The sequence below is a fragment of the Planococcus citri genome, chromosome 2, assembly GCF_950023065.1.
Source record: "Planococcus citri chromosome 2, ihPlaCitr1.1, whole genome shotgun sequence".
NCBI classification, from domain to species: Eukaryota; Metazoa; Arthropoda; class Insecta; order Hemiptera; family Pseudococcidae; genus Planococcus; species Planococcus citri.
The window spans coordinates 58,056,319-58,080,634 of NC_088678.1; the positions used below are offsets into that span (position 1 = coordinate 58,056,319).

Sequence of the window (24,316 nt, forward strand, 5' to 3'; positions counted from 1 at the left end):
TTCAATACTGTTCCAACAACAAAACCTGCATCACTTTAAAACGAATGACAACTAGTCCCTCTTCAATTTACAATCAAAACTATACTTGCATAATCTCTTTATTAGAGAACTTAACAAATTTTGAAAAATTTTTAAAAAAATATAGTCGCAATAATAGTTAATAAAAAAAAAAACCTTATCACACGGAATATTTTGTTGCTAAGGGGTGTCGTTCTGGTGCACAATATAAACAAATAATAAAACCTCATCAAACGCACGAATCGATTCCCCCATCACACGAATTTCTCAATAAACGAGAAAAAAGCCTTTGTGTTTTTCCCCAAACGGGAATAAAAATTTTACGAATTTTCAAAGCCTAACAGAACGTACTAGTTTCTTATTTCGTACATATAAACTCATATTGCGATAGCACACACCATACAACAATTTACAGTTAAAAAATATCGATTCGGTGTAACCCTCGAATTTGCCAAGATAGCCGTTCACGCAATGTCAACCTCAAGTTCAGGAACCCCAATATATATTGTTGCAAAGAATACCGCATCTTTTGTACATGACGCTTTTCTTTTTACATCTCTTCGGTGGACAAAAAAAAAAAAAAAGGCTTAAAAAAAGATTAATAAATCACGCAAAGAAATGAAATAATTATCTCGATCGTCGTTTCGTGTTCTTTTTTCTTTCTTCTTCCTTTTTCTTTCTTTCTTCTTTTTTTTTTTTAACCACAAGCTAAAACTTTTTTTTAAAAACCGACAACGTTTTTTATTGGACGAAAAAAACCCACCAAAGGAAAAAAGTTATTTCAAAACCATTCTGGGAAACGCGAAAGAAAAGCAAAAAGCCATAAAGAGCGAATAATCCTTTTCGCGTAATCATTGTCTGCTCGTTTAATTTACTTTCTTGAGTTATAACAATAAAAAGGGATTCATTCTACATCCAAGGACGTTTACGCCACCGGTAAAATTTTTGACAACGTTAATTAGATCATTAATGAATAAAAACATATCTCATTAGGTGCGCGACGCCATCTCCAGAGCCGCGTATCGTCGTAAAAACAACAGCCATCGCCATATTTTCTACATCTTCGTACTGTATAGGTAAGGATATAAAATATACGTACAGTAGATAAATTGAATATAATTATTTATAGGTAGGTACGCCAACGTGTCACAAACAGAGACAGAGGCGAAGTGATCGTATATGTATTTCAAAATCGTCAACTTTTTTCCATTCAAGTCGTGGTTATTTCCGCAAAAGGCTGACAACCATCATCGTTTAGGTACGTACTTACAAGCGTATAAAATTTGTATAGGCAATTTCAAGTCGTTTGAAATTCGCTCACATCTACGAGTGCTTGAAAATAGTTTTTAATGCAACTTTATTTTCATGTTCATCTCCTAAAGATGGTATAATTTGTGAGTGTAAAGAGTACTGATCATTAAAATGACCTTATTTTCAAATTTCCAATACTTGACCCCAATTCTCGAAAATAACTCCATTTTCAGGAGGAAAAAAATGACTATATTTTTCTTTTTTGTCTCGAGTGAAGCTTAAGTGATTCCATTGACCCCCCCCCCTCTCACCCCATAACAGAAATTCATTCGTTTTTTCAAAAGAAATTTTACTAATCTAATTCTTAACTTCCCACCTAAAAACCTGAGTTCTTGATCTTTTTTCTCAATATTTTACAAAATTTAAGCAAATTTCAAAATATTGAAGATTTCTCCATTTTTAATAATTTTTTTTTCATTTTTAAAAAAAGTTGTGGCCAGAAATACTAATGATGGTTCTTTTCGTTTCTCATAAAGGAAGCTACAATTTTTATAAAATCATTTCCTGTAAAAAATCACAACAAATGGAGACAAAAATGGAAAATTTTTCAATCTTCAAGATTTTTCTCTTCGTTTAGAGTTGAAATTGGCGATTTGGTGAATCTACTCACGCTTTACACTTTATAGCCAGAGAGAGTTTGACATTTCACGAACATTTTTCTCCAATAAAAAGAAACAATTTTAAGCAAATGAGCACAGAAGACGTCTCACCACTTTCTGTCAAAAAAAAAAACACCGAATATAAGTATATGAGCCGCCTTAATCGATCATTTGACTCATACTCATAGACTCGATAAAAAAAGACCGTCATTTTCGTTTATCTATGCACATTACCTAATTCCGCACGCACAATAAATTACTGTTCACGTTGAAAAGGCGCCACGATACCATAAGCGAAATGTAATAATCGATTCGAGGTAATTACCTTGGCGCTTTCGACGTGCTGAATAATTAACAACTCGTTGGGATTCGGAATTAAAATTTTCAAACCTAATAATTCGCGATTTCACCTTCGTAGTAATTCTCTTTACAGAAGCGCGTCGTCGCGTCGTTGTTCGATGAAGTAGTAATATTTCTACAAATGAAATTATCGCTTAATATCCTTATATTCTTTTACGTCACAGTTCGACGAGCTCTCTCACTCTTTCAAGATGATGATGAGACTGGTAGGAAAAAATACACTCGACGATATTCTCCACAGCCGCCGCGCCGTCTCGAGTTCAACAAGAGCAATTCAAATTATACACTTCTGAGGAGTAAAACGAGTAGGTCACTCAACGGGGTAAAAATAAGAAAAAAATGCTTCTCTCGTATCGTGTTTTTAGGGCGAGTGGTAACACTGGCACGATTTTCAAAACCCCCAGATGTACTATTTTCATTTTCTCGCCCCATTGTTTACGCTGTGCTGTGTTGAGGATAAAGGACAGCTTCTCTGCCATTCTTACATTCTAATAAGAACCAAGGGTTGATGCAATCTTCTTTCTATTCAGCAGCCAAGCAAAAAGGAAAACCAGAACAGAATTCAATCGCCTAACATGATGAGATACGCATTTCCCATTTATAATTAATGGCAACGTGCAAAGAAAAATTCTTTTACATTTTATACCGGCTTGGGCTCGTCGTCGTATTCGCCTGGTTCAATTTATTTTTTGCGCGAAAATTTACTACACAACAACGTTGTATTGCAGTTTTCCTTCTTTTCACCCTTCGTCGTCGGGTAGGTATAAGGTACATTCCATCCTTAGTACCTATACGATTTCTTACTACAAAGGCGCGAATGAAATTTTAAATATCTGGCCATTTTCATCCGAATACATACACACACTTGTTGTGGTTCCTCGCGTCTTCAACGCGTCTTTTTCCTCTTTCATTTTCTTTTTCCTTTTTTTAATAGGTTGAATTCGCCATTATTTTAGATGAAATATAATCAAGTATAGGTTGGTGGTAGAAGTAGGCAGTAGGCTATACATATTTTTTGGATAAGAAAACGAGTAAAATTTGTTCAACTTACTATTTAGCGGAATCGTTTAGTTGATATTCGTTAGATCTACCAAAACATTCTTGTACACCTGTATCAGCCCAAAGCCTTTTCATAGCTGCTAAAAGCTCGTCTGAAAACGGTTCGGTGTCTTCCATTCGTTGGATAACGTCAAATACCATTTTTGAATCCGTCTGTAAAAATTAAACAGATTAAAATCATTCATAAATGTTACCAACATATAATTTTACTCCAAAAAAATATACTATCTAATATTCGTATTGCGAAATAAAAATCAACATCAGTAAATATGTATTTTAAGGGGGGGGGGAGAGCTCAATCAATTCTAATTCTAAAAAAATAATAATAACTTGAAGCTCGACAGTAGAAGGGCGAGTAAACCGGTTTTCACTTTTCAGCGACTGAAAAAGGAAAAACTCCTCCACGTGTCCAACAGAGTGGCTTTTAACTGAAGTTTCGCTATCTTGCACTCCCACCTCCCACCTCCTCAAGTAATTGGATTTAAAGAGAAAAAAATTCCCCACTTTTTTATTTTCTCTCGAGTGGATAAAAATTGAACCGTGAGACTTCCCCCCTCCTCAAAACTCCCCCAGTTAATCCAATGCAGTAACAAAACGTTCAGAAATGGAGGAAATATCTTTTTTCAAATTTTTTGGACATTCATCTCATTCCCCCCTCTCTTCCGAGTTCATTTCAAAATATCTCCACTAAAAAGTAAAAAATGATATTTTGAAAATTGTGTCCACCTTCCTAAGAGTGAAAAATTAGATATTATGATGAATAACAATTCGTGATAACTTGTCACTACGTAATGAAAAATCTAATCATAATATTTCGTGAAAAAAACAAAGGTCATTGAATCGTAACAATAATCCAACACGAATCCAACTCATCTATACGAGTAGCACTATGCTAAAAAATTATTATTAAAACTCGTAGTACACTCGAGAAACAAATTCGGAGAAAAAAATTTCGAAAATTCAACTCCGATCGTTCGAGTATTTTAAATAAATTAAATTTTTTTAATATATCAACCGACGAAGTCACACCGTATAGGTAGGAGTACTCGGCGTGACGTCAATTTCGGTTGATATATTATTTTTGTTTCATTTTTGCTTCGTACTTTCACGAGAGAGAAGACCGAGAAAAGAAATGAATTAGCGTCATTCAAATGATAAATAGAAGTTAATACATTATTTTAAACTAAAAATATCGAATTCGATTTGTATACAATGAAGAAGAAAATTCAATTTATGTAATGCGTGTAATTCACCATATTCTTCTCTCGTTCAATAAAATACTTACAAATTTCCCCTCTTGAAAAGAGGGAAAAAAAATCACGTGGGCAGAAATTTTTAAAAAAATTTCTCATTTTTGTTTTATTGCTCTACCGTACTAGTAGACCTACCTAGTACCTACTACCTACATACACATTTATGATACGTGTACGAGTAAGTATAGTATAGTATACATACAAAAGGCACGAGGAAAGGCAAAAAAAAAAAAGGCAGAAGCAGACGAAATCAAAAAATAGAAAAAAATATGCAGGAAAAAAGGGGGTCACCGAAACATAATACCAAGATTACACGATCCGACTCGGTGTATTTTTTTTTTTTTTTTCGTATATAATCTAATACGAGAAAATGAATTTCGCGCTGAAAATTTATATTCGCGAACATATTTTAAATTGTTGTTACACTCGGCGTAAAAAAAGAGCAGAAAAAAATTCAGTTACAGATGTATGAGAAAACAAATCCCTGAAGGGCTGTTTTCGCGTATATACGAAAGCTTTCTCAACATTTTCTCGTGTACATTGTGATCCAGTGCGACTCAAATTTTACCAAGAACGCGAATACACGAAGTTCAAATTCGGCCCGTTTATGAATGAAAGGGTCAAGTTTCACGGATCGATCGTCTCGTTGGCATGTTCCAAATATCGTACACTACGGCCGCCAGAGATACACATACAGGATCTCTTTAGTTATACAGATACAAAATAGCAGTCGCAATATCTACACCCAAAATATGTATTGTATATGGTACATCCACAGTAGCAAAATAATACGACCAAATCAGTATACACTTGGTATATACTTTATGTACGCGATACATAGACAAATAAAAAGGTCAAATTTCCAACCAGAGAACGCATCAGTTGTACATTTTTTTTCATTTGTTAAAAACGTGAGATGTTCGGTGACGTCAAATGTAGTAACCATGGAAACATAGGAAGCTGAGAAGTGTCGGTTAACTACTTTATGTAATACGATATGCCTAACTCGTGCTCCTATGCCGAAGCTTAATGACCCGATAATGCTAATTGTTCGGATTATTTCCACTTTATTATTATTTTCAATTACCCAGCACCATTCGACGAATGTCTTTTAATTTTCTGCACACTAAGCCGCGCCCTTTACTTACACACACAGCCCTACTCGCATGTATATGCGCTAAATTACGCGAATACGTGCCAGACGCGAACGCTGATTTAACCGTGAAAAATCTTAATTACCTACGTCGACGTTGTCGTTGGTTAAACGAAGCTTTTCGATCGTATCATCGTCTTTTTAGTCTCGTACACCTCCCATCCTTCGTACTTTAATTTTTCCGAAAAGGTAGGTAAGGAAAAGACATGTCAGGCATTCTGGTTTGATTAGCGAGAAATTATCAGCCACAAATTTCACCTTTCTCAACTTTTTCAATAATTCAAAAATTTAACTTTTCCAAGAAGTCATCATATTTCTACAAATTTGCAAATTTTCAATTGTAAAGCATTTTTGCTTACTTGACACCCTAGATCACTCAACTTTCGCTTTTTTTGGGGAGGAGGAGGTTCGACCTTTGAAATGCTGTATATTTTTCAACCCTAGAAACCAAAATTTTCATTTCAAGGAATTTTTCGACACAAAAAGTGTAGGTAACGGATAATTTTTTAAAGGAAGTAAAATAATGTTCGATAGGATTTTTGAGAATTTTATCCCGTAACTGTAATGAGTAGATTTTTTTCTATAGGTAACAGAATTTCAACTGTTCATGTCCTGTGTCTGGCATTGCAATAAGAATGTTCAGCTTCCGTAGAGCTCGAGAAATAAAACTGTCACGTGATCAAAATCAATAGGTAAAGCTTCAAAAGTGTCAGGTACATAAAAGAAGAAAAAAAATTGTAAATTGTATCTGAGTAGTTTGAGTTTGAAAAAATTGCAAAAATTGCATTTTTGGAAAATTACGGAGTGTTGAAAATTTTTTGGAGGCGAATTTGTGGATTTCATGATCTTTTTTACGAAGTTTTTTATGGGTAAATGGTACAATTTAGTACGTAATTGGCACTAGACCTTACCCCCTTCCCTTCCCTTCATTTTTCTATTCTATTTTTCAGCTAGGTTGTTAGTACTAAATCAGTTTATTCGAAAAAATTATTAGTATAATATTACTTGTATTTTGTAAACTATCGATTCACTAAAATGGATCGCGAAAAAAAAATGTCGGAGGATTTCGACCAAATTCACTGAGAACCTTCATTTTGAGTTGGAGATTGCTCAAAAAAAATTTAGCTCATGAAGTTTTCTCCTCAGAGAGATATGGGTCTTCAAAGAAGGCATTTGAAAAATAAAATAGTGTTTTTTCTTGCTGTGGTCCCGACTCAACCTGCTTTGGAAAAATGAGCCCAGTTCCAAAAGGTAGTCGGTATTTGAGATTTTGGGATTTTGCGTTGAGCAAGGCTATTGCCGTCAAAATTAAAGAACAATTTCAGAGTAGTTACATACTGAACGGTCAAAAATTTGCGAATCATTTACCTTATGTTAAATTTGTATTTTAAAAATATTTTCTTCCTAAATATTGCGTATTAATAAAACTAAAACATAGAAAGATATCACTTCTAAACGTGGTCAAGTACATATTTCGGAATAGGTACATACAACAGTGTGCCAATTTTGGTTCTCTTATATTTGTATGTATACAAATCCGAGCAATTTGATAAGTTTTTGCCAGCATTTTTACGTAATTTGCTCGATTTTTTAAAATTGCTATTAATATGACCAAAAAAATAGCATCACTGTCTTCCAAAATAATTGTCCTTTTTCAGAAATGATAGCTTTTGATGTTTTGGTATTATTATATAGGTAATGCAAAATATTTGGGACAAAAATATTTTCAAAACACGAATTTATACAATAAAATGAGTGATTTGCAATTTTTCAATCGCTCAGAACCTCAAAAGTGGTCTTGGATTTTGATGAAAATTTACCTAGGTCGACGCAGAATTTCAAATAATATTTTTTGTAATTGGCCAGTTTCCCTAAAACAGGCTGGATAGGCGGTAGAGCGAGAAAAACAGGATTTTTTCATCATTCTCTTCGAAGACCCACATCTCCTCCCTAGGAGCACCCCTGAAATTAAAAAATCTTCTGAGTAACTTTTGCCTCAAAATGAAGGTCCATTAAATTTTTTTTTAGCAACGCACCTTACGATTCCAGTTGAAAATATCTACATATGAGGTATATATTCCAATTGAATTTTTTATAAACTAGAAGTACATAATGTACAAAAATTTACTGAACGTACCAGAATAGCTCAAAACCTCCACCTTTCAACGAGAGGTTGAAAATGAGTCGTGTACATAATTCCAGGCTTCTGTCTCAACTGGGTCAAGTTTCTACATTTTCTATCATGAGCCAAGCTCGAATTTTCCAAATTTCATCAAAATTCGAAAAATGAATTTTTTGTGTAGGTAAATGCTTTTATGATATTTTTGTCACGTCCTAATTTCTTTCTATCAATTACACAGAATTGAGTAAAGCTCCGGTTCAAAGTCAAAACGAAAGAGCAAATACCTCTGCATCCTTTCATTTTATTTTTTTGTATAGTTTGATTTTCGAGAATCGAAAATTTTAATCAGTCGTCTGGATTTTTTTACTCGAAGGGTTGAATTTTTTGAAAAAAAGTTACAATTTCAGAAACACTGGCCTCCAACATCCTTTCACTTTCACGTAGGAGCACGCGAGTTGAAAATATTGTAATTTGATCTCTCAACTACCGAGTTCTACAACCAGCTGACAAACTAGGACACCCGATATACCATATAATTTTATAGTACTCGCTGTAAAATCCGATGTACGAGTAGTCGAGTAGGTATAAGGGTATATTGGTATCATATTGAATAACACATCGAAGCTTTCCACTTATTAACGTTCTACACCAAGTTAACTGGAAAACTTGAACTGGATATTTGAGACGTTTATCCACGTGCGAAAATTTCGTATTGTCAAAACGTTGCTCACGGTTTTTCTACATAGGTATATGTACTATACTGTGCGAGCAGTAGGTATACTATACCTATATGCTTTCCATTTGAACGAATTCTCCGCTACGACACATTTATATAAAATTTAGCTCGCTATCGTTATTTTTATTTATTTCGCCATGTCAAACATAAACTTACGAGTCCCAAAATGGTACTTCGCTATAGAAATTTTTATTAGCATGTTATACCCTTCTTTTTTTTCACACATTCGTTCGCGTATCGTGTTTAATATACGTACGTATTTTTACGATATACATTTTCATATTCACCTGAATACGACTATTGGTACCGACCCACGCGTTTCGATGTAAAAATAAAAATTACCTATATTTCGCGAGAATAATACAAGCATGCCACATACAAAAGCAATCTACCTATTATATTTTCGAATTCATATAACAGGAAACTTATACCTAGGTATTTCAGAACTGGTTCTAAAACTTTTTGAAAAAGCTACACTTGCCCTAACTTATAGAATGTAGTAATATCTTAAAATAAAATTCGCTATTTTCGAATTATAGAAATACCGCAACGCCGAAAATATGTTTTTACTCGTACCACCAAAGTAAAACAACGAAATCTAACAGGTTATATCGGGTTGAAGTTAATAGCTTTCAGCGTTATCCTGCGAAATACTGTTGCTGTATTTCCTTTTTAACACGCATTATTTATAAATTATAACCCAACTTGGTGCACGTTCAACATTTCACTCAAGTTTTTGTAAGTACGCGAACAACGTACCTACAGTCACGAAGACCAAAATTCAAACTTTTAGATATACGCGATACCCTACCTGTACCTCTACCTACCTATCTACCTACTTACAATGAAAACACAATTCATCGGTCTGTTTAATCTTCGTTGTACAATAATTAAATAATTACTAATTAGACACAAGTTTTACATACTTGTAATACGAATATTATAATACGTTTTGATAAGACTGAAATGATAATTATTCATGAACGAAGACGAAACTTTTGAATTTTTCGATACACAGTAGATAAAGTTGAACTTTTTAAACGCTGCTTATAAAACAAATTCCCAAAATTTGATGAAACTAAATTTTGAGAATCCAAAAAAATGCTTCTTTAAAATTCCAACTGGACCCTCACAAACTAAAATTACGGCTTTAAAACTGCACGATTTTGTGTACAGGTTCACGAGAATTAGCCCGAATTGAGGGGGTAGTAGGGACGCTGCCAAAGGATTAAATCAAAAAATGAGGACATATTTTGTGTTCAGCATCTACAGAACATATTATTTAAAATGGCGCACAAGTTGGTTACAATTTTCTGGGAGAGGGGGGGGGGGTCCGAAGGTGTGGAAAAATCAAATTGAAAAAAATGAAACCATACTCGTGTTCGGGTCATTCCATGTCAATTCGACCAACGTTTCTGAGTCATGTCTTTCGATTTTGCTCAAATTTTGTTTACAATATCTAGTCACTCAGTAGATAAGAAACCCGCAATCAGTTTGGTCCCAGCTCCCTCAGGGGGCGGGTGGGGGGCTTCCATTATTTTCACATTGTCTCGAGGTACTCAACTTCCGCAGCACATTCCTCCAAAACTATGATACTTTGATCAAAAATGATTTCACAGTTCGAAAGCGTATTGAATTTTCAACTTTTAAAGCATTTTGAAATTTTCAAAATTTGAAAGTTGAACTTTCAAAATTGCGCTGTAAGTGGGAGCTACCATTTAAAATTTTGAAAAAATTTCCATAGATGAACCTTTTGATACTTTTTCGAAATATTCAAGTTTCGAGATGGGATCTCTCAATGGAGGGAGAGCACCCCCACCCCCAATTTGGGGCAAAACTTTCGAAAAAAAATCTGGGGCATATGATATATCGAATTGTATGTTTTTGGTAACGTTTAACACGAATATGACGTTAGATTGTAAAGGTAAATGTGGATTCTAACTTGCCGTCCAAGACCGGACAAGTTAGAATGTGGAACAACCGCCCACCCTTCCTAGCCAAAGCTTAGCAAGGTACCTTTAACTAGTATATTACCAAGAAAGAACAACTAATACAATTCCATTGTTTATTGGATTAATCGAAGATAAATACAAGGTAATATTTCCAAGTCGTAATACGACACGTTTCGTCAGTGTACAAAGATAAATCGTTGCACTTCTGCATGAGATGCGACCAAGACCAAGATAATTTTAGTAATGAGGCCACAGACGTTCGTCTCGTTCGTCCTGCACTCTGTCCGAACTAGTCCGTCCAGAGTGCGCTGCTACGCAGTGCAGCCTCGACTACAGGGCATAAAGTTCCCTGCTATGGCGAGTACTTTGGGTCCTCGAATACCCTCTACATATGCCCCGGCTGCGGAGTCCCGCGTGCCAGAGGTGCGTCTGGGCGTCGAAGCCTCCTAAGAGGGACATCCCGTCCGTCCAGAGAGTATCGAGGACCGCTGCCCCGCTTCGTCCGTTCAGGCGTCCTCTGTGGCCTACCTAGCTACTCACGTCCGGCAGAAGATTTACTAAATCTAACGACAAAGAACGCGAGCTTAAGATTAATCAGTAATAAAGGTACAAAGTAAACGGTAAGTTATAAAATAATACAAATAGTCACCGACGGCGTAACTGTCTACGCGGATGCGTCCGACTTCGCTGGGATCGGACGTCCTTCTCCTTGTCCGTGGATCACTGTCTGAACTGGAATTCTTGCCGATGTCTTCCTACTATCTAAAGGGAGGAAAAATTTAACGTCTTTGCACACTTGTGCCATCTTTTTCACCGGCATGTTTTTATGCTTACAGGTTTCGCATCCTGTGCCGTCCGTCATCAGCGTCTGTCTACATCCGCGACAACGTCTGTTCCAGCATCTGTGATCAACGTCTGTTACCCAGCATCTGTCATGCCGTCTGCGTCCGGTTGTGACGTCCGGAGATTGCGTCCGTTCGTTCTTACAGTCGTCAGAGGATGTTCAACCTGCACTTACGACCACGGGACGTATCTTTATTCGCACTCACTCTTACCGTTACATCGAGTTCACTTTACTTTGTGAAGTCTTTTTGTACCTTTCAGGTGTTCTCGACGTCCGAGGTTCCTGCATCCAGTCACTCACTCTTACGTCTGTTCACCAGTCTTTCGTGTCTCGCTCCGAGTTCGTCCGTGGAAAGAAAAGCCGACAATTGGTGAGTACTTGCAAAAAATATCTTTATTTCTTTTTACAAGTCTTTCTTTCCGTCCATCCCCACAGGTTATTTACAATAGTAAACCGGCAAAACACGTAAACGGTTGTGCTAACATAGGCAAATAATAGCAAAAAGAAAATACAACAAGAAACTCGTAAGAATACGACATAAGTTTCTTAGATCTAAATCGACCAATAACAAAGGAAAAGAAGAAAAAAAAACTTTTATCCCTTCCGAGAAACAGCGTCGGATAGGGTCTTTTCATACAAAAAAAAACATAAGTCGCCATTGATAAAACATATTATACAAAAATAAATGGCAACAGTACTAAAAATAAAAAAAAACAAAGGTACAAGGAACACAAGGTAACTCGGTATAAAAAAACATACGACGCGAACCGAGAGAAAACGACTTATTAGGAGAGACGTCTTTACATCGACTGAGACGTCCTTTCGTGACTAACGTCCGCACCCTCGTTACATTGAATTCCAAGCAAGAATTGCTGTCTTCTCGACAACCCGACTGATTTGAAGCGCGACTACGACCGAACAATAGCAGCTACGCCCAATAAAATAGAAGAAAAAACAAAAAATATGACCGCCAAAATGCGTGTAGCGACAACGACACCGACAGCGAACAAAAAAAGAAAATAACATCTTAGCCTAAAAGAGGCAAAACGACTTCGGGTCATACAAAACATGATAGAGGTAATAAAAAATAAAAAAAAAATTTACAACTTAAAAGGAATACGAAACATACCCGAAAGTTCGACTAGATTCGGCCGTCCGAAGCTCGATTACTCAGCCGCGCTGTTCTCTGCCTCTGCCGCGTCCTTCCTGTCTGTTTCCGCGTCCGCGTCTGTGTCTATCCATTTCTTTCTCGACCTGATCGGCTCTCCAGCTTCTCGAGTCCTCCCGAGACTTTTCGTTGATCCTTGGCAATGGACCTCTTGCGAGATACGTCGACTCCGAAACCCTTCTTTCCTCGATCGTCAGCTCGGCGACTTTCGCCAGAATCTCATAATGTTGGTGAGGATTCAAATAAGGGAGCCCTGTCTTTTTGGACCAGGGACGGCAACTTTCTATTATAGGGACGAGTTCGCTGGCATACCGGTAGCTTCCTGGAAACTTGGAGTTGGCTTGTTCCAACCAACGATTAATTTCGTACCGCTCTGTTTCACAGCCCTGATACGTAATGAGTGGCAACATTATTATATGGCGACAGCCACGGAGGTAGAGGTCACCGAACAAGGCGGTGATCTTCGTCGTCGTCTTCTCGACCTGTCCCTTCACCATATCTTTCTGGCCCGCAGCCAGTACGACCTTCGTAGGGACGACACCGACTTCGTTCTCCAAGTTCTTCCGGATGGAAAAGACTGGAATTCGACTTCCTGCGAGCGGGTGGCAGCGCCATTCTGCAGCTTCTAGGGAGTCGTGCCGCATCGGCTCGTGTACGATTGCGTGTGCCAAAGCTTCACCCAGAGGGAAATATCCGTTCAGGCTGTAATAGACGACGTCATCGCGGACCCATTTCGGGAAACAAAACATCCGCTCTCCGACTGGTTGGTATAATTGGGCGTCCGCGTCCGGTATCGAACCGTCCAAGACGATCCCTTTTGCTGTAACGTACTGGCTAAAGTTTCGGCGAGTCACAGGCGCATTAAGCCAAATCGGTGGCTTATCGAACAGAGTCACCTGTATGTGCTCGGGGCTGGGCAGCAACGGCGCCAAGACGGGTTGTTCGGAAATCTCTCGAGCGAGGTTCGGGTCGACGTCTTCGTTGAGCACGTCCGCCGGCTGTTCTTCGTCTTGCCGGGGTTCGTTCGGTAAATCGCCCATCGGTGCGTCTCCGTTATCAATCGGTAATTCCGGAGCAGGAGTGTTCGGTCGCGTAGGAGGGCAGCTGGAGACATTCTTCTCGCAACTAAGGCGGCGGTTGGGAACTCGTTCATTTCCCGACGTGTCCGAATCGGACGAGCTGGAGGAGGACGGCGAACCAGAACTAGAAGACGAGTCTGGTTCACTATCCGAAGTGCCGGAGACATCGGCTATTTCGGCGGCTGCTTCGGTCGAAGTGTTGTCCGTCGTTTCGTCGGATGGTCTGGCCGTTGGTTCGCAGGCCTGCTCACCGTTGGTCTCGTTCGCACCGGTCGCCGCGCTGTCTTCGACAGTGTCTGTAGCCTCGGCTATCGGTTCGTCTATGGGCGCGTCCGCGTCTTTTTCGGAAATGTCTTGAGCGTCCGCTTCTTGCTCGGATGCGTCTTGAACGTCCGCCTCCGTCTCTCTCGCGATCGCGTCTGTTTTCTCGTCCGCCACCCCATGCAAAGGGGGTGCGGACTCTCTGTCGCTTGTCTCTCCTCTCACTGGTTCGTCTGCGAGTTCTTTAGTCGCATCTCGGCCAGCTGAGACATATTTCAATAAATTAGACAAGAACGTTTGATCGAGACCACAGTCTGCTAGCTCTTTGACACTTACCTTTGCGTTTTTCAACGCCCGTCTCTCGCGGTGTTGGCGCGCGTCCTTTTCGCGGATTGCCTTCAGCTCTTCTAGAGTGTACTCACTCCTGAGTTTCGACTTCTTCGGCTTTTTCGCTTCGGCGTGCCGCTTCTTCGCAGTTTTTTCCGCGACTGCCGCTTCGCTCTGAGGCACGGAGTCCTTGCGCTGCGCCTTAGTCAACGTTACTTTCGGTAGCCTCGCTTTCACTGCCTCGATGTCGAAGATGGGTTTTTTAGTTCCCGGCTTCGGAGCGGCCGACGACTTCGTGGTTACTGACTGTGTCTCCGCCGGTTTCTCCATTGCCTGATACGACAGGCTAAGCGTCTCTTTCGGCGCGTCTTCCGTCTTATCAGCGCCCGTGTCGGTGCTCGCAGCGGCCGTCGCTGTTGACTTCTGAGCCGTCTTGAGTTCGATTGATTTCGCCGGTGCCGTCGTCTTTGTACTTGACGTCGCCGTCGATAATTTCGGCTTGGACGCCACCATCACTGCCGGTTTTGCCGTCGGCGCGTTCGGTTTTACTACCGTCACCGTTGTCTTCGTCGTCGTCACGTTCGGTTTTACCACCGTCACCGTCGTCTTCGTCGTCGTCGCGCTTGCCTTCACGACCGGGGCCTGCTTTACCGTGGTCAGCGCCTTCTTTAGGGCATCGGCCTTTGATACGTCCGCTTTGGCGTCACTTCGCAGGACCACTGTGGACAGAAAAGAAAGACAGGGAGACGTTAGTTCAGCCTTTCGACTGCGCTTAGTCTTCGGTAAGGTATCCTTTCGAATACGCTTCCTCTCTCCGGCTGTAGATTCGTGTACCTACCTCGTTTAGCCGCAGGCTTGGTCGACTCGATATAATCGTCCAGCTCAAATTTCAATTCGTCTATCTTCGACTGTCTGTCCTCCAGGATCGACTCGTAGCTGGAGATCGCTTCGTCTTTTTCGGCTACGAGTTTCTCGGTCTCTTCGACTAAGTCTCGGAGACGGGCGATTTCCCTCTTCTTATCGTCGAGATCCTCAACGAGACGGACGTATTCATCCGAGCTTACCCGCGGGAACTCGCGCCAAATACCGCCAACGACGCGGAGGTCTTCGTTACTGATTGTACCGACACAGTCCTCGACGATGCACTGCGGCATGTCGTTATCATTCGTCTCGCACGAATCGCGGACGGGCGCGAGGCATGAGGTGTGGTACAGATGGCCGCAGGTGCCACAAACCGCCTCAGTACTGTTGAGATCCGCCTTCGACGCATCTCCGATGACCCCATCGCAAATAACGCAGCCGAGTGCTCTATACATCAGCAACCTGTGCTCAATCTAGAGACAAGACAAAACAAAAAGAAGGACAGGACGTCGTTAGTAATTATCGGGGAGATCATCCGATCCGCATTTCCGGAGGCTGTTCTTTACCTTTCGTTTGAGCGTGGGCTGGTAAACCGTCTTCGACTTCGATTGACTCATTTTAGCGTAATACGTAGACGCAACTGTCGACCTGCACAGCAAGGAAAAAATGTCCGAGTTGGGTGAGACGTCTTATTCATCAAGCGTCCGAGTAACCGAATAATCTTTACCTGTATTTTCTTATTTTTCAGGCACTACCGAATTTTACACTTTTGCGTCCGAATCCTACCAGTATCCGGGTCTCAACACCTGTGTCAGACAAATAACAGTTAGCACGGCGTCTCTACGAAATTGAGACATGCACGCAGGTAGACGTTTCTTACCTATATCTTATCCTCCGATTGCGGCACAACACTGGCGACCACGTCTGTTTTTCAGGTCCAAGACACGTCCGAGGACGTCCGCGCCCAATAATCAGAAAGACCTTTGAACAAGAGCACAGACAATGATCACTATTGGTTCTACCCGTGTGTCACGGTACGTGAGACCAAATGCCTTTCATTACGGCGACACTAAATTAGACGGTAGCCGCTATTTCTTACCTTAAAGCCGTCTTCTTCGGATTCGAAGCGAAACTCGTCTATCCGTCGATCTGACCACGACAACACACGTCCGACGTTTGTCTTCTTCGACAATTTGAGCAGAGGATCTACATTCGCGGTACAAACAATACGGACATCGATTAGTATTCGAAAAATTCACTCAACAAATGCGACATACACCGAACGACACGGCTTAATTACACGACGAGAAAATAAAATCAACTCTTACCTTCTGTGAAGCTACTCTACTCGTCTACGAATACCGGCAAGATACCACGAAAGGACGCGCCTTTTACACCACCGAAAAGAGAATAAAACAAAACCAACGTCGATTACTTTGTATTTACACGAGAACGCATTTAATTAAGCCTAACGCCGCTTCAATTATTACACCAAAAAGCAGAAAAAACGCCACGAGAACACGAACCAACAAAGTACTGTATTCAACGCAAGCACAAATCAACAATGATCAAACTCCACCACCGAATATGCGTTCAGTGCATCGAGCGTTATCTAAACCAGTACAAAATGGCGGCCGGTCGGAGCCCATTGTATTCCGACTCGTCGTTATCTCTACCAACTCTCGTTGCCTTTTGTTATCTATTTCACCAAATTTCAACATTTTATAATCGGCAGATATTTTCCTTTCGATGCGAGTTAACCAATTTGGTAGGTACCATCGACTATCACAAATAGGTATGGAGTCTTTTTCGTTTATAAACGCGTCCTTGCACCTTTTTCAATTATAAAAGATGCGATTAAAATATGAATCTTTCGATTCACGGATAAAACGTGCCTAAAATAACGGCTAAATTCACACACTCAACAATAAAATATATTTACACACACGACACAAATAACATACATAAAACAACACGAAAATTTTCGTTACCTAGTAACGTGAAATTCGACAAGATTCAACTTTTTCCAGCCAATTCTGACTTTTTCCAAATTCGACCAATTTATTGCATGTTTTTATTCGACCAAGTCCTCGTACCTGTTGTAAAAATGTACGAAAGATATTCGATGGTGACCTTCTAATTTATCCATTGCTAGATAATTTACCGTCTTCTTCTTCCTTCTTTTTGTACTTGGTTCTACATCCGGATTTGTATTTTCTTTTTCCGAAACGTCTTTTTTACGAGCTCTTTTCTGGTACTTTTCCTCTGCGTCTTGTAATATCTTGTCCGCTTCTTGATTAGTACCAACGGCCCTTTTTATGCACTTTCAAATTTTTTCCTGTTCTTTTTGGTCCAATTCGCGTCTGGCTCTCTTTTTCAGCTTGTCGAACTCCTTAAGTCTTTGGTCTTTCGAGTCCTGCTCGGACTCTTTACGTCTTTGCTCTCGTGCAAGCTGTCTGGCAGCTCTTTCGGCTACTTGATCGTGAATTTCTAGATCGAGGACGTCTTCGTCCTCCTCTTCGTCTAATTCGTGTTGCGGACGTTCCTTCGGCGTTACTTTTTCCTTTATTTTCTCGATGAGAGGACGCGTGTCCGACTTCGACTGGAGCTTCGGATCCTCTCCGAGCTGTTTTTGTTGCTCGACCGTAAGATATATCGACATCTGTCTCGCATTCACGATGTGCTCGTCCGATTCGTCCGCGACGCTTCGGACACGGTATGCATTGTGTCCGACGTGCTTCTTAACCAGGTACGGACCGTATCTCTTCGGAAAGAGTTTCTTCGAGACGCCTTTGCCGTAAGACGACTGTCTGTGGTCCGTGAGCATTACCATATCGCCTTCTTGATAACCAATAGGGTCACCGTGAATTTTATAAAATGCGACCTCGTCTTTTGACCTTTGAATCTTACGTTTCTCACGTATATAATTTAATAACGCCTGTCTATCGTCCATTTCATCTATGCGCAGTTCCAGTAGTTCCTGCGTATAGACGGCCTTTCTCGCAAGTTTATCGGCCGTATAATTATTTCGATCGAAGCTTCTGGCTGGAGTATATTTCAACTCGAATCGTTCAAATTTGTCTTTTAATTCCAGAATTTGCTGGAATATTTCGCGGTGACATACCGGCTTGCGTCCGGCATTTTTCCAGCCATTCGTCCGCCACTTTTCGGCATTGTAATTAATCGCCGTAGTTAGGTAACAAGAGTCAGAAAAGATCTTGCCCCTGCGGATTCCAGCCTTCAAGAATATTTCCATGGCTTTGACCAGCGCCATAATTTCAGCCAGGTTATTCGTCGCTCTGTAATTCGGGTGTCGGACGCGTTCGGAGACGTTTAGTTCTCCGGACGGCGTCCAGGCTATACCTATTCCAGCCACCGCGTCCGCGGACCCGTTATTCGAACAGGCCCCGTCTACGGCAGCCCAGTAATAACCATCTTCGTCTTTAATTAGTTGACCAACGTCCATAGGGTGTTCAAGTAGTAAACTACTCGGCACAGATTGCGGATTGTTTGCAATCATGTCTTGCTGTAGTTTCTTTAGCAAGAATTTAGCATTGGTCTGATTCGTCTTGACCGGTAGATTTGCTGAAAATGGATCTTCGATGCCCCATACCTCGTTAGGTTTTACGCCCAGTTCGGTAGGGGTGTTGTTGATTTCATCTTCGATCTTTTTTACGTGTACGTGCCAACCATGGTGGCTGTAATCGTCATTTTCAGGCTTCTCATTTATCTTAACTCTTAGCCTATCCCCTATTATCCTCATGGTCCTTTCGACCAAACTCGACTGAGGGTTATAGGTAGTCGTGTGTCCGACTTTAATGTCATGTCCGAGTAAGAGCTCATTCCAACTAGAACTCGTAAATTGCGACCCATTGTCCGTGATGACTTTTCGGACTTTATAGCCTTTGTCTTCAACGTCTTTGAGCACGATTTCCATGGCTCTCACTACCTTATCGGCAGGGACACTTTCAAGCGGCTGGATCCAAACCTTTCCAGTGAACACGTCCTTCACTACCAGCATGTACCGCGGTTCGCCGCTTTCATTGGCGATTGGTCCGCATAAGTCGGCGGACAGGACGTCCGCGATCGTGTAGGCTTCGATTTGAGCAAATTGGAGTCTTTTCTTCTCGCTATACCCCTTGTTGTTTTTACACAACAAGCACTCACTGGTGATTACTCTTGTAATCTTGACGATGTTCGGCGAGTAGTACAGCCTTTTAAAGACCATTTCGACCTTGTTCGCTCCAATGTGTCCGTACATCTCGTGTAGGTACACCACCGTGTCTCGGAACAACTCGTCCGGCATCACAGGCACTCTCGACCCGTCTCGAAACTTTCGAAACAATACGTCTATGTCTTTTTCACGGACTAGTGCGTATTTTTGTTGAATTTTCCTTTTGGAGTCCAGCTGCTTGGCAGTCATATCGACTTCATCGGCCATCAACTTTCGGATGATTTTCGAACACATCCGATCCTTCTTCTGGAAAATATCAATTCGTCTCAAGTGGTCGATTATTTCGTCCTTGATTAGGTCTACCAGTGACACCTTCTCAGGTAGCATATTCGTCCATTTGCATTTGTATATGGTCAGTTCCGGAGCCCTGATACCATACCAAGCGCCTCTGACTTTATGCTTAAGATCGTAAATGAGCTCATAACAATTCAATTGGGTTATCCAACCAGCGGCCTTGCGGTGTACTTTCGCAAGCGTCGTAAATTTATGCACGATGGATTGGATGTCGCTTCGAACGTGCATCCGACGTCCGTGCACCCAGAGCTGTAGCTTGTCAATTATCCGAACCAAGGCGTACATTTCTTTTTCAATCGCCGTGTATCTCGTCTGGTAGTCTTTTAACGCGCAACTGGTGAACATAACGATCTTATCCTCGCCGTCTATGTTCTGATAGAGTACACCATTGATGGTGTCTTCCGTCGCGACTGTGTCTAAGTACAGGTCGTATCCGGCCTTTGGGGCAATTACTTCAAAGTCTTTGACGAACTCAGTCGTCAGTTCTTCAACGGCCTTTTCTTGTTCCGGACCCCAATGAAACTTCACGCCCTTTTTCGTCAGCTCGTACAACGGCTTAACTATGTCCTGATAGTTAGGAATAAAACGACTGTAAATTCCAGTTAAGCCTATCAAGGCAAGGACTTGTTTCACATTACCTAGGTGTACTTTACCCGTCCGTTTCCAAGTATGTTTTTTCAAAAAATCCATATAGGCCTCAATTTTCTTACTTTGTTTTCCTATACGACCAGGAGATAAGGTGTAGCCAAGATGGTTCGTCTTTCCAGCAAAAAATTTGCATTTATTTGGATTAAGACGGAGTCCGTGCTCTCGCAATTTAGAGAAGATCGTAACGAGCAGTCTGAGCATCTCTTTGAACGTCGTCGCCCTTAGGAGCAGGTCGTCTACGTATTTTGTTACGCCGGCCATGTCCGGGATAATCAAGTTGATCATTCGGACAAATTCGGCTGAAGATATCTTCAGTCCGTACGGCAGTCTGATCATTTGGTAGACGCGTCCGTCGACCTGGAATCCGCAGTATTTGCGTGACTCTTCGTCTAGCATCAACTGCCAAAATCCGGTGACAAAATCGAGGGTGCTAAAAAGCTTAGCGTCCTCGTCCGACGTTACAATTCTATCCATCAGTCCGGCCTCGTTGTAGTTTACCTCCAAAATAGGATTCAACTCGACCGGGTTCAGACACAATCTGATGCTACCGTCTTTTTTCTCGTTGGGTACCAGTGGGTTTATGTAGGGTGTGTCCGATTCTTCGGCAATCTCGTGTTCTAGCATCTCTACCAGCGCCCTACGGATCTTACCCAACTGGTGGTTCGAGGGGGTGTAGTTCGGACCTCTGAATTTCGGAATGTTATTCGGGTCCGCGAACTTCAACTTTATTGGTGCCCCAGTGAACTTCCCCGGATATCGACTGAAAATATCTTTGAACTCTAACAGTACCTCTAAGGCTTCGTCCGACTCTTTCTGCGTAATTCGTCTCTCTCTTACGGCGTCCGCCAGGTATCTCTTCAAGTTTCTTTCGAAGATTTCTGGGCCGTCGTCCGCTGGCGAACTTTCTTTGCGGAATAAGTCCGCGAGAGCAGCCCTGTTTACTATTTCGACAATTTTGGGAATGCTCTCTTCGTCCATAGTTACCTTATTTATACATTTTTCATCCCTACACTCGTCTTTCGTGAGGAAGGTTAACTCTTCGGTGATTTTCGCTCCTTTAGGAGTACAAGTTGCTTTTCCCTTGGGAAAATCTAGCGCTATACCCAACTTTTCGATTGAATTAGTGCCTAATAACAACACATTATTATCACCTGGTAGGACGAAGAAAGGAACTTTCAACCTATGCCTACCGAATTTCAAAGGTAGGACGAGTACGGTCTTCCAGGTATATACTGATCTGTTGTCTGCTAGCGTACACTTTACGGGTTCTTTTAAATGAATACGATCAACATGTTCGTTCTAATTATTTATTAAGAAATTAGCAGTACATTCAGATATAGCATTCGGCGTAGCGCCCGAATCGAGTTGGACCAATAGTTTAATATTTACAAATCTTAGAGGAATAACACATGTTTTAGCTTGATGTAATTCCGTGATTTGCACAGACACGTCCGGATCGATCTTCTCCAGGTCCGTCTCTTCATCCGGAGCTGGTTCCGGCGCTGTCTGCTCGGTGTTGGCTTCTTTCTGGGCTGGAACGCCTGCTGCCACCTGGTTGACCTCAGCAGTAGTAGGCATTCGACTGGAACTTGCCCCATTATTCGGCTTCTTTGGTGACGTGTCCGTGCCTTGTCCGACACCGGTATTGAAGGACGTCCGCTTATTCATCTTTGTCCATTGCTTGCAAGCTTGGTTTACCTGCTTTTGCCATTCCGGCATTAGCTTGACTTCCATCGGCGTGAGTTCTTCGATTATTTTAGCAATCGGGCGGCTCTTGTGTTTCGGTATTTTAGCTTTGACGACTTCACGTTCGTCCTTAGTCGTGACTAGATAGTCTTCTCCGTCTGAACCTGTGACGATGTCCGCCGACGTGTCGGTTGTCTTCTCAATCACTTGTTCTTCCGGCCCTAAGGAGGACGTTTTCGGCTTAAATGCGTAATTGTAGCATTTTTTCAGTTCGTGGAGCAGTTCGTCTTTTGCCCCATTCGTAGGCTGGAATCGGTTTTGTCCTTTTGCTTTGCGGAATTTATTATCCCTCGGGATAACATTCTTATTCGCGTCCAGAGCAAATTTCAACCGTCCATCGTCTAGCTTTTTTAGCCTAATAAACACAGCGGCCGGCGTCCACCACAGAGTGGTCGTCCGATTATCGCATACTTCGTCAAACATTCTTTTAAATGCGAAATATCTCGCCGAGGACACGCGTTTTTCGCCTGCTTGATATGGACATATCGGTGGGAATAGGATTTTGATGTCTTTAATCCCTTTTTCTTTCAACGTGTGAATTATATTGGCGAGTCCGCTATCACCAGGAGCGCTACTGTCACATGTTGATTATGGGATACGAGGTTATCACACACCTTTGTTGATTATGGTGGTGTACAGATTTAAGATGTTTTTTCAATTAATTATTAAATTATATTATTGTTTTGACGAAAGTGGATGATTGTAATGTGAAAGGAATGTGATGCCATATATCACAAAGTGTACATTATTCTCAAAAATCATCTTCATGAGAAATGATACTGTACTAGGGTGTCCAAAACTTAGTTCATGTTATCAAAATTCGCGTATATCTCAAGAACGGAGCCTTTCGCAAAAAAAACTGATGACATTGATCTGAAAGTAAATTTAATATTCTACAATTTTGTTCATAACATTTTCCATCTTTGGATGTACTGTTCCCTCAGAAATTCAACTTTTATGCCAAAACATACAAATGCCAAAAAATGAAAAACTGTTTACGTGCGTGTATCTCAAGAACCAAGCATCCTAGGTAAAGTTAATTACATCTCTACTAAAAGAAAATTTCAGCCTCTACAATTTTGTTCATAACTATTTTTATCGTAGGATGTACTGTTTGTCCAGAAACTCAACATTGATGTCAAAATGCATGAATTCAACATTGTTCTTTTTTTGTGAAATTCATGTTTTTTGACATAAAAGTTGACTTTCCTGACGAATGGTGTATCCCAGTGAAAAAATGGTAAGGAACAAAATTGTAGAAGATAAAATTCCCTTTCAGATTAAGGTTATCAGTTAGTCCTAGGAGGATCCGTTCTCTAGATGTATGCCAACTTTTACAATAAACCCATTGTTATCCTAATGTTTATTGTAAAATCATCCCATAACCAACAGCCTGCAACCAAAATCTGTAGAGCGCGTACTTTGGTAGCGGACTTGCCAATTGCGGATGTTCTTTCGCATCTGCGCGTCTCTAACCGTGCCGAAGTTTAGTTCGGACATGCCGAAGGATATGATGACTTTATCCTTCGTGAACGACCTATTACGAACGTAATTTAATGCTGCTGTTCCCGCTGTTGGCGTGGCTGCGGCTGTCTGTCCTGAGCTCTGTGCGTACGCATGAACAGCTCATTTCTTGTAAGCCTGTCCAGCCTTATAGCAAACGTTTCAATTTCTTCCCTTTCGTCTTCTGGGATTCGTATCTGAATTTTTTCGTCCAACCGCTCGTAGATCGGGTTTATGATTTGCCAGTCCGAGGAGTCCAAATTGGACAATATCCTGAGCCACTTCATCGCGACCGTTATTTGCGATGCCGACGAGTCCTGCGGCATTGCGACTTTCCTTTCGAAGTGTATCTGCGCGTCTCTCTGTCGTCTCTGGTTCCACATCGCCTCTAGGAAGGAGTCTCTCAAATTGTAATACCTGTTATTACTCTCGTTCCTCATTTTCCAGACGTCCGCGGACGGATGTTTAATGAGCTGTCTGAACGCCTTGCAGTATGCAATTTCAGACGCCGCATATTCGTCCATAGTTTCCTCAAACTCCTTTACAAAGAGGTGAGGCTCGAACTGTCTGTCGTCGTCAAAAGCTATGCCGAACGACGGGACCATCGTCTGTTTAAAGATGGTTGGGCCGGATCTATGGACGATATTGTATCGTCTTGGCTTGCTAGCCAGTCTAAACTCGACCTCCGCGCCGTCCGTTTGTCTAGCATCGAAATTTGCAGGCGGTGGTGGTGTTGTTGCAGGGTACGGGCGGAATCTCGACGGTCTTTCTTCCGAGTTTGGTCTCTC

The 24,316-nt window shown here is 41.2% G+C and overlaps 2 protein-coding genes across 2 annotated transcripts in view; both read right to left on the reverse strand.

Annotated features, from left to right (window-relative positions):
• Galphao (G protein alpha o subunit) overlaps window positions 1-24,316 on the reverse strand; it is a 129,717-nt gene that overhangs the window by 60,535 nt on the left and 44,866 nt on the right. Inside the window, exon 4 of the mRNA XM_065351639.1 lies at window positions 3,340-3,500. Coding sequence (XP_065207711.1) covers window positions 3,340-3,500 — 161 coding nt within the window. The remainder of the gene's footprint in view (window positions 1-3,339; window positions 3,501-24,316) is intronic.
• On the reverse strand, window positions 11,085-15,749 carry LOC135836666 (papilin-like). Its single transcript, XM_065351638.1, has 3 exons — window positions 15,670-15,749; window positions 15,081-15,576; window positions 11,085-14,961 (listed from the first exon to the last, which is right to left on the reverse strand). The coding sequence occupies exons 1-3, from the start codon at window positions 15,718-15,720 to the stop codon at window positions 12,578-12,580; spliced, it is 2,931 nt and encodes a 976-aa protein (XP_065207710.1). The 5' UTR covers window positions 15,721-15,749; the 3' UTR covers window positions 11,085-12,577.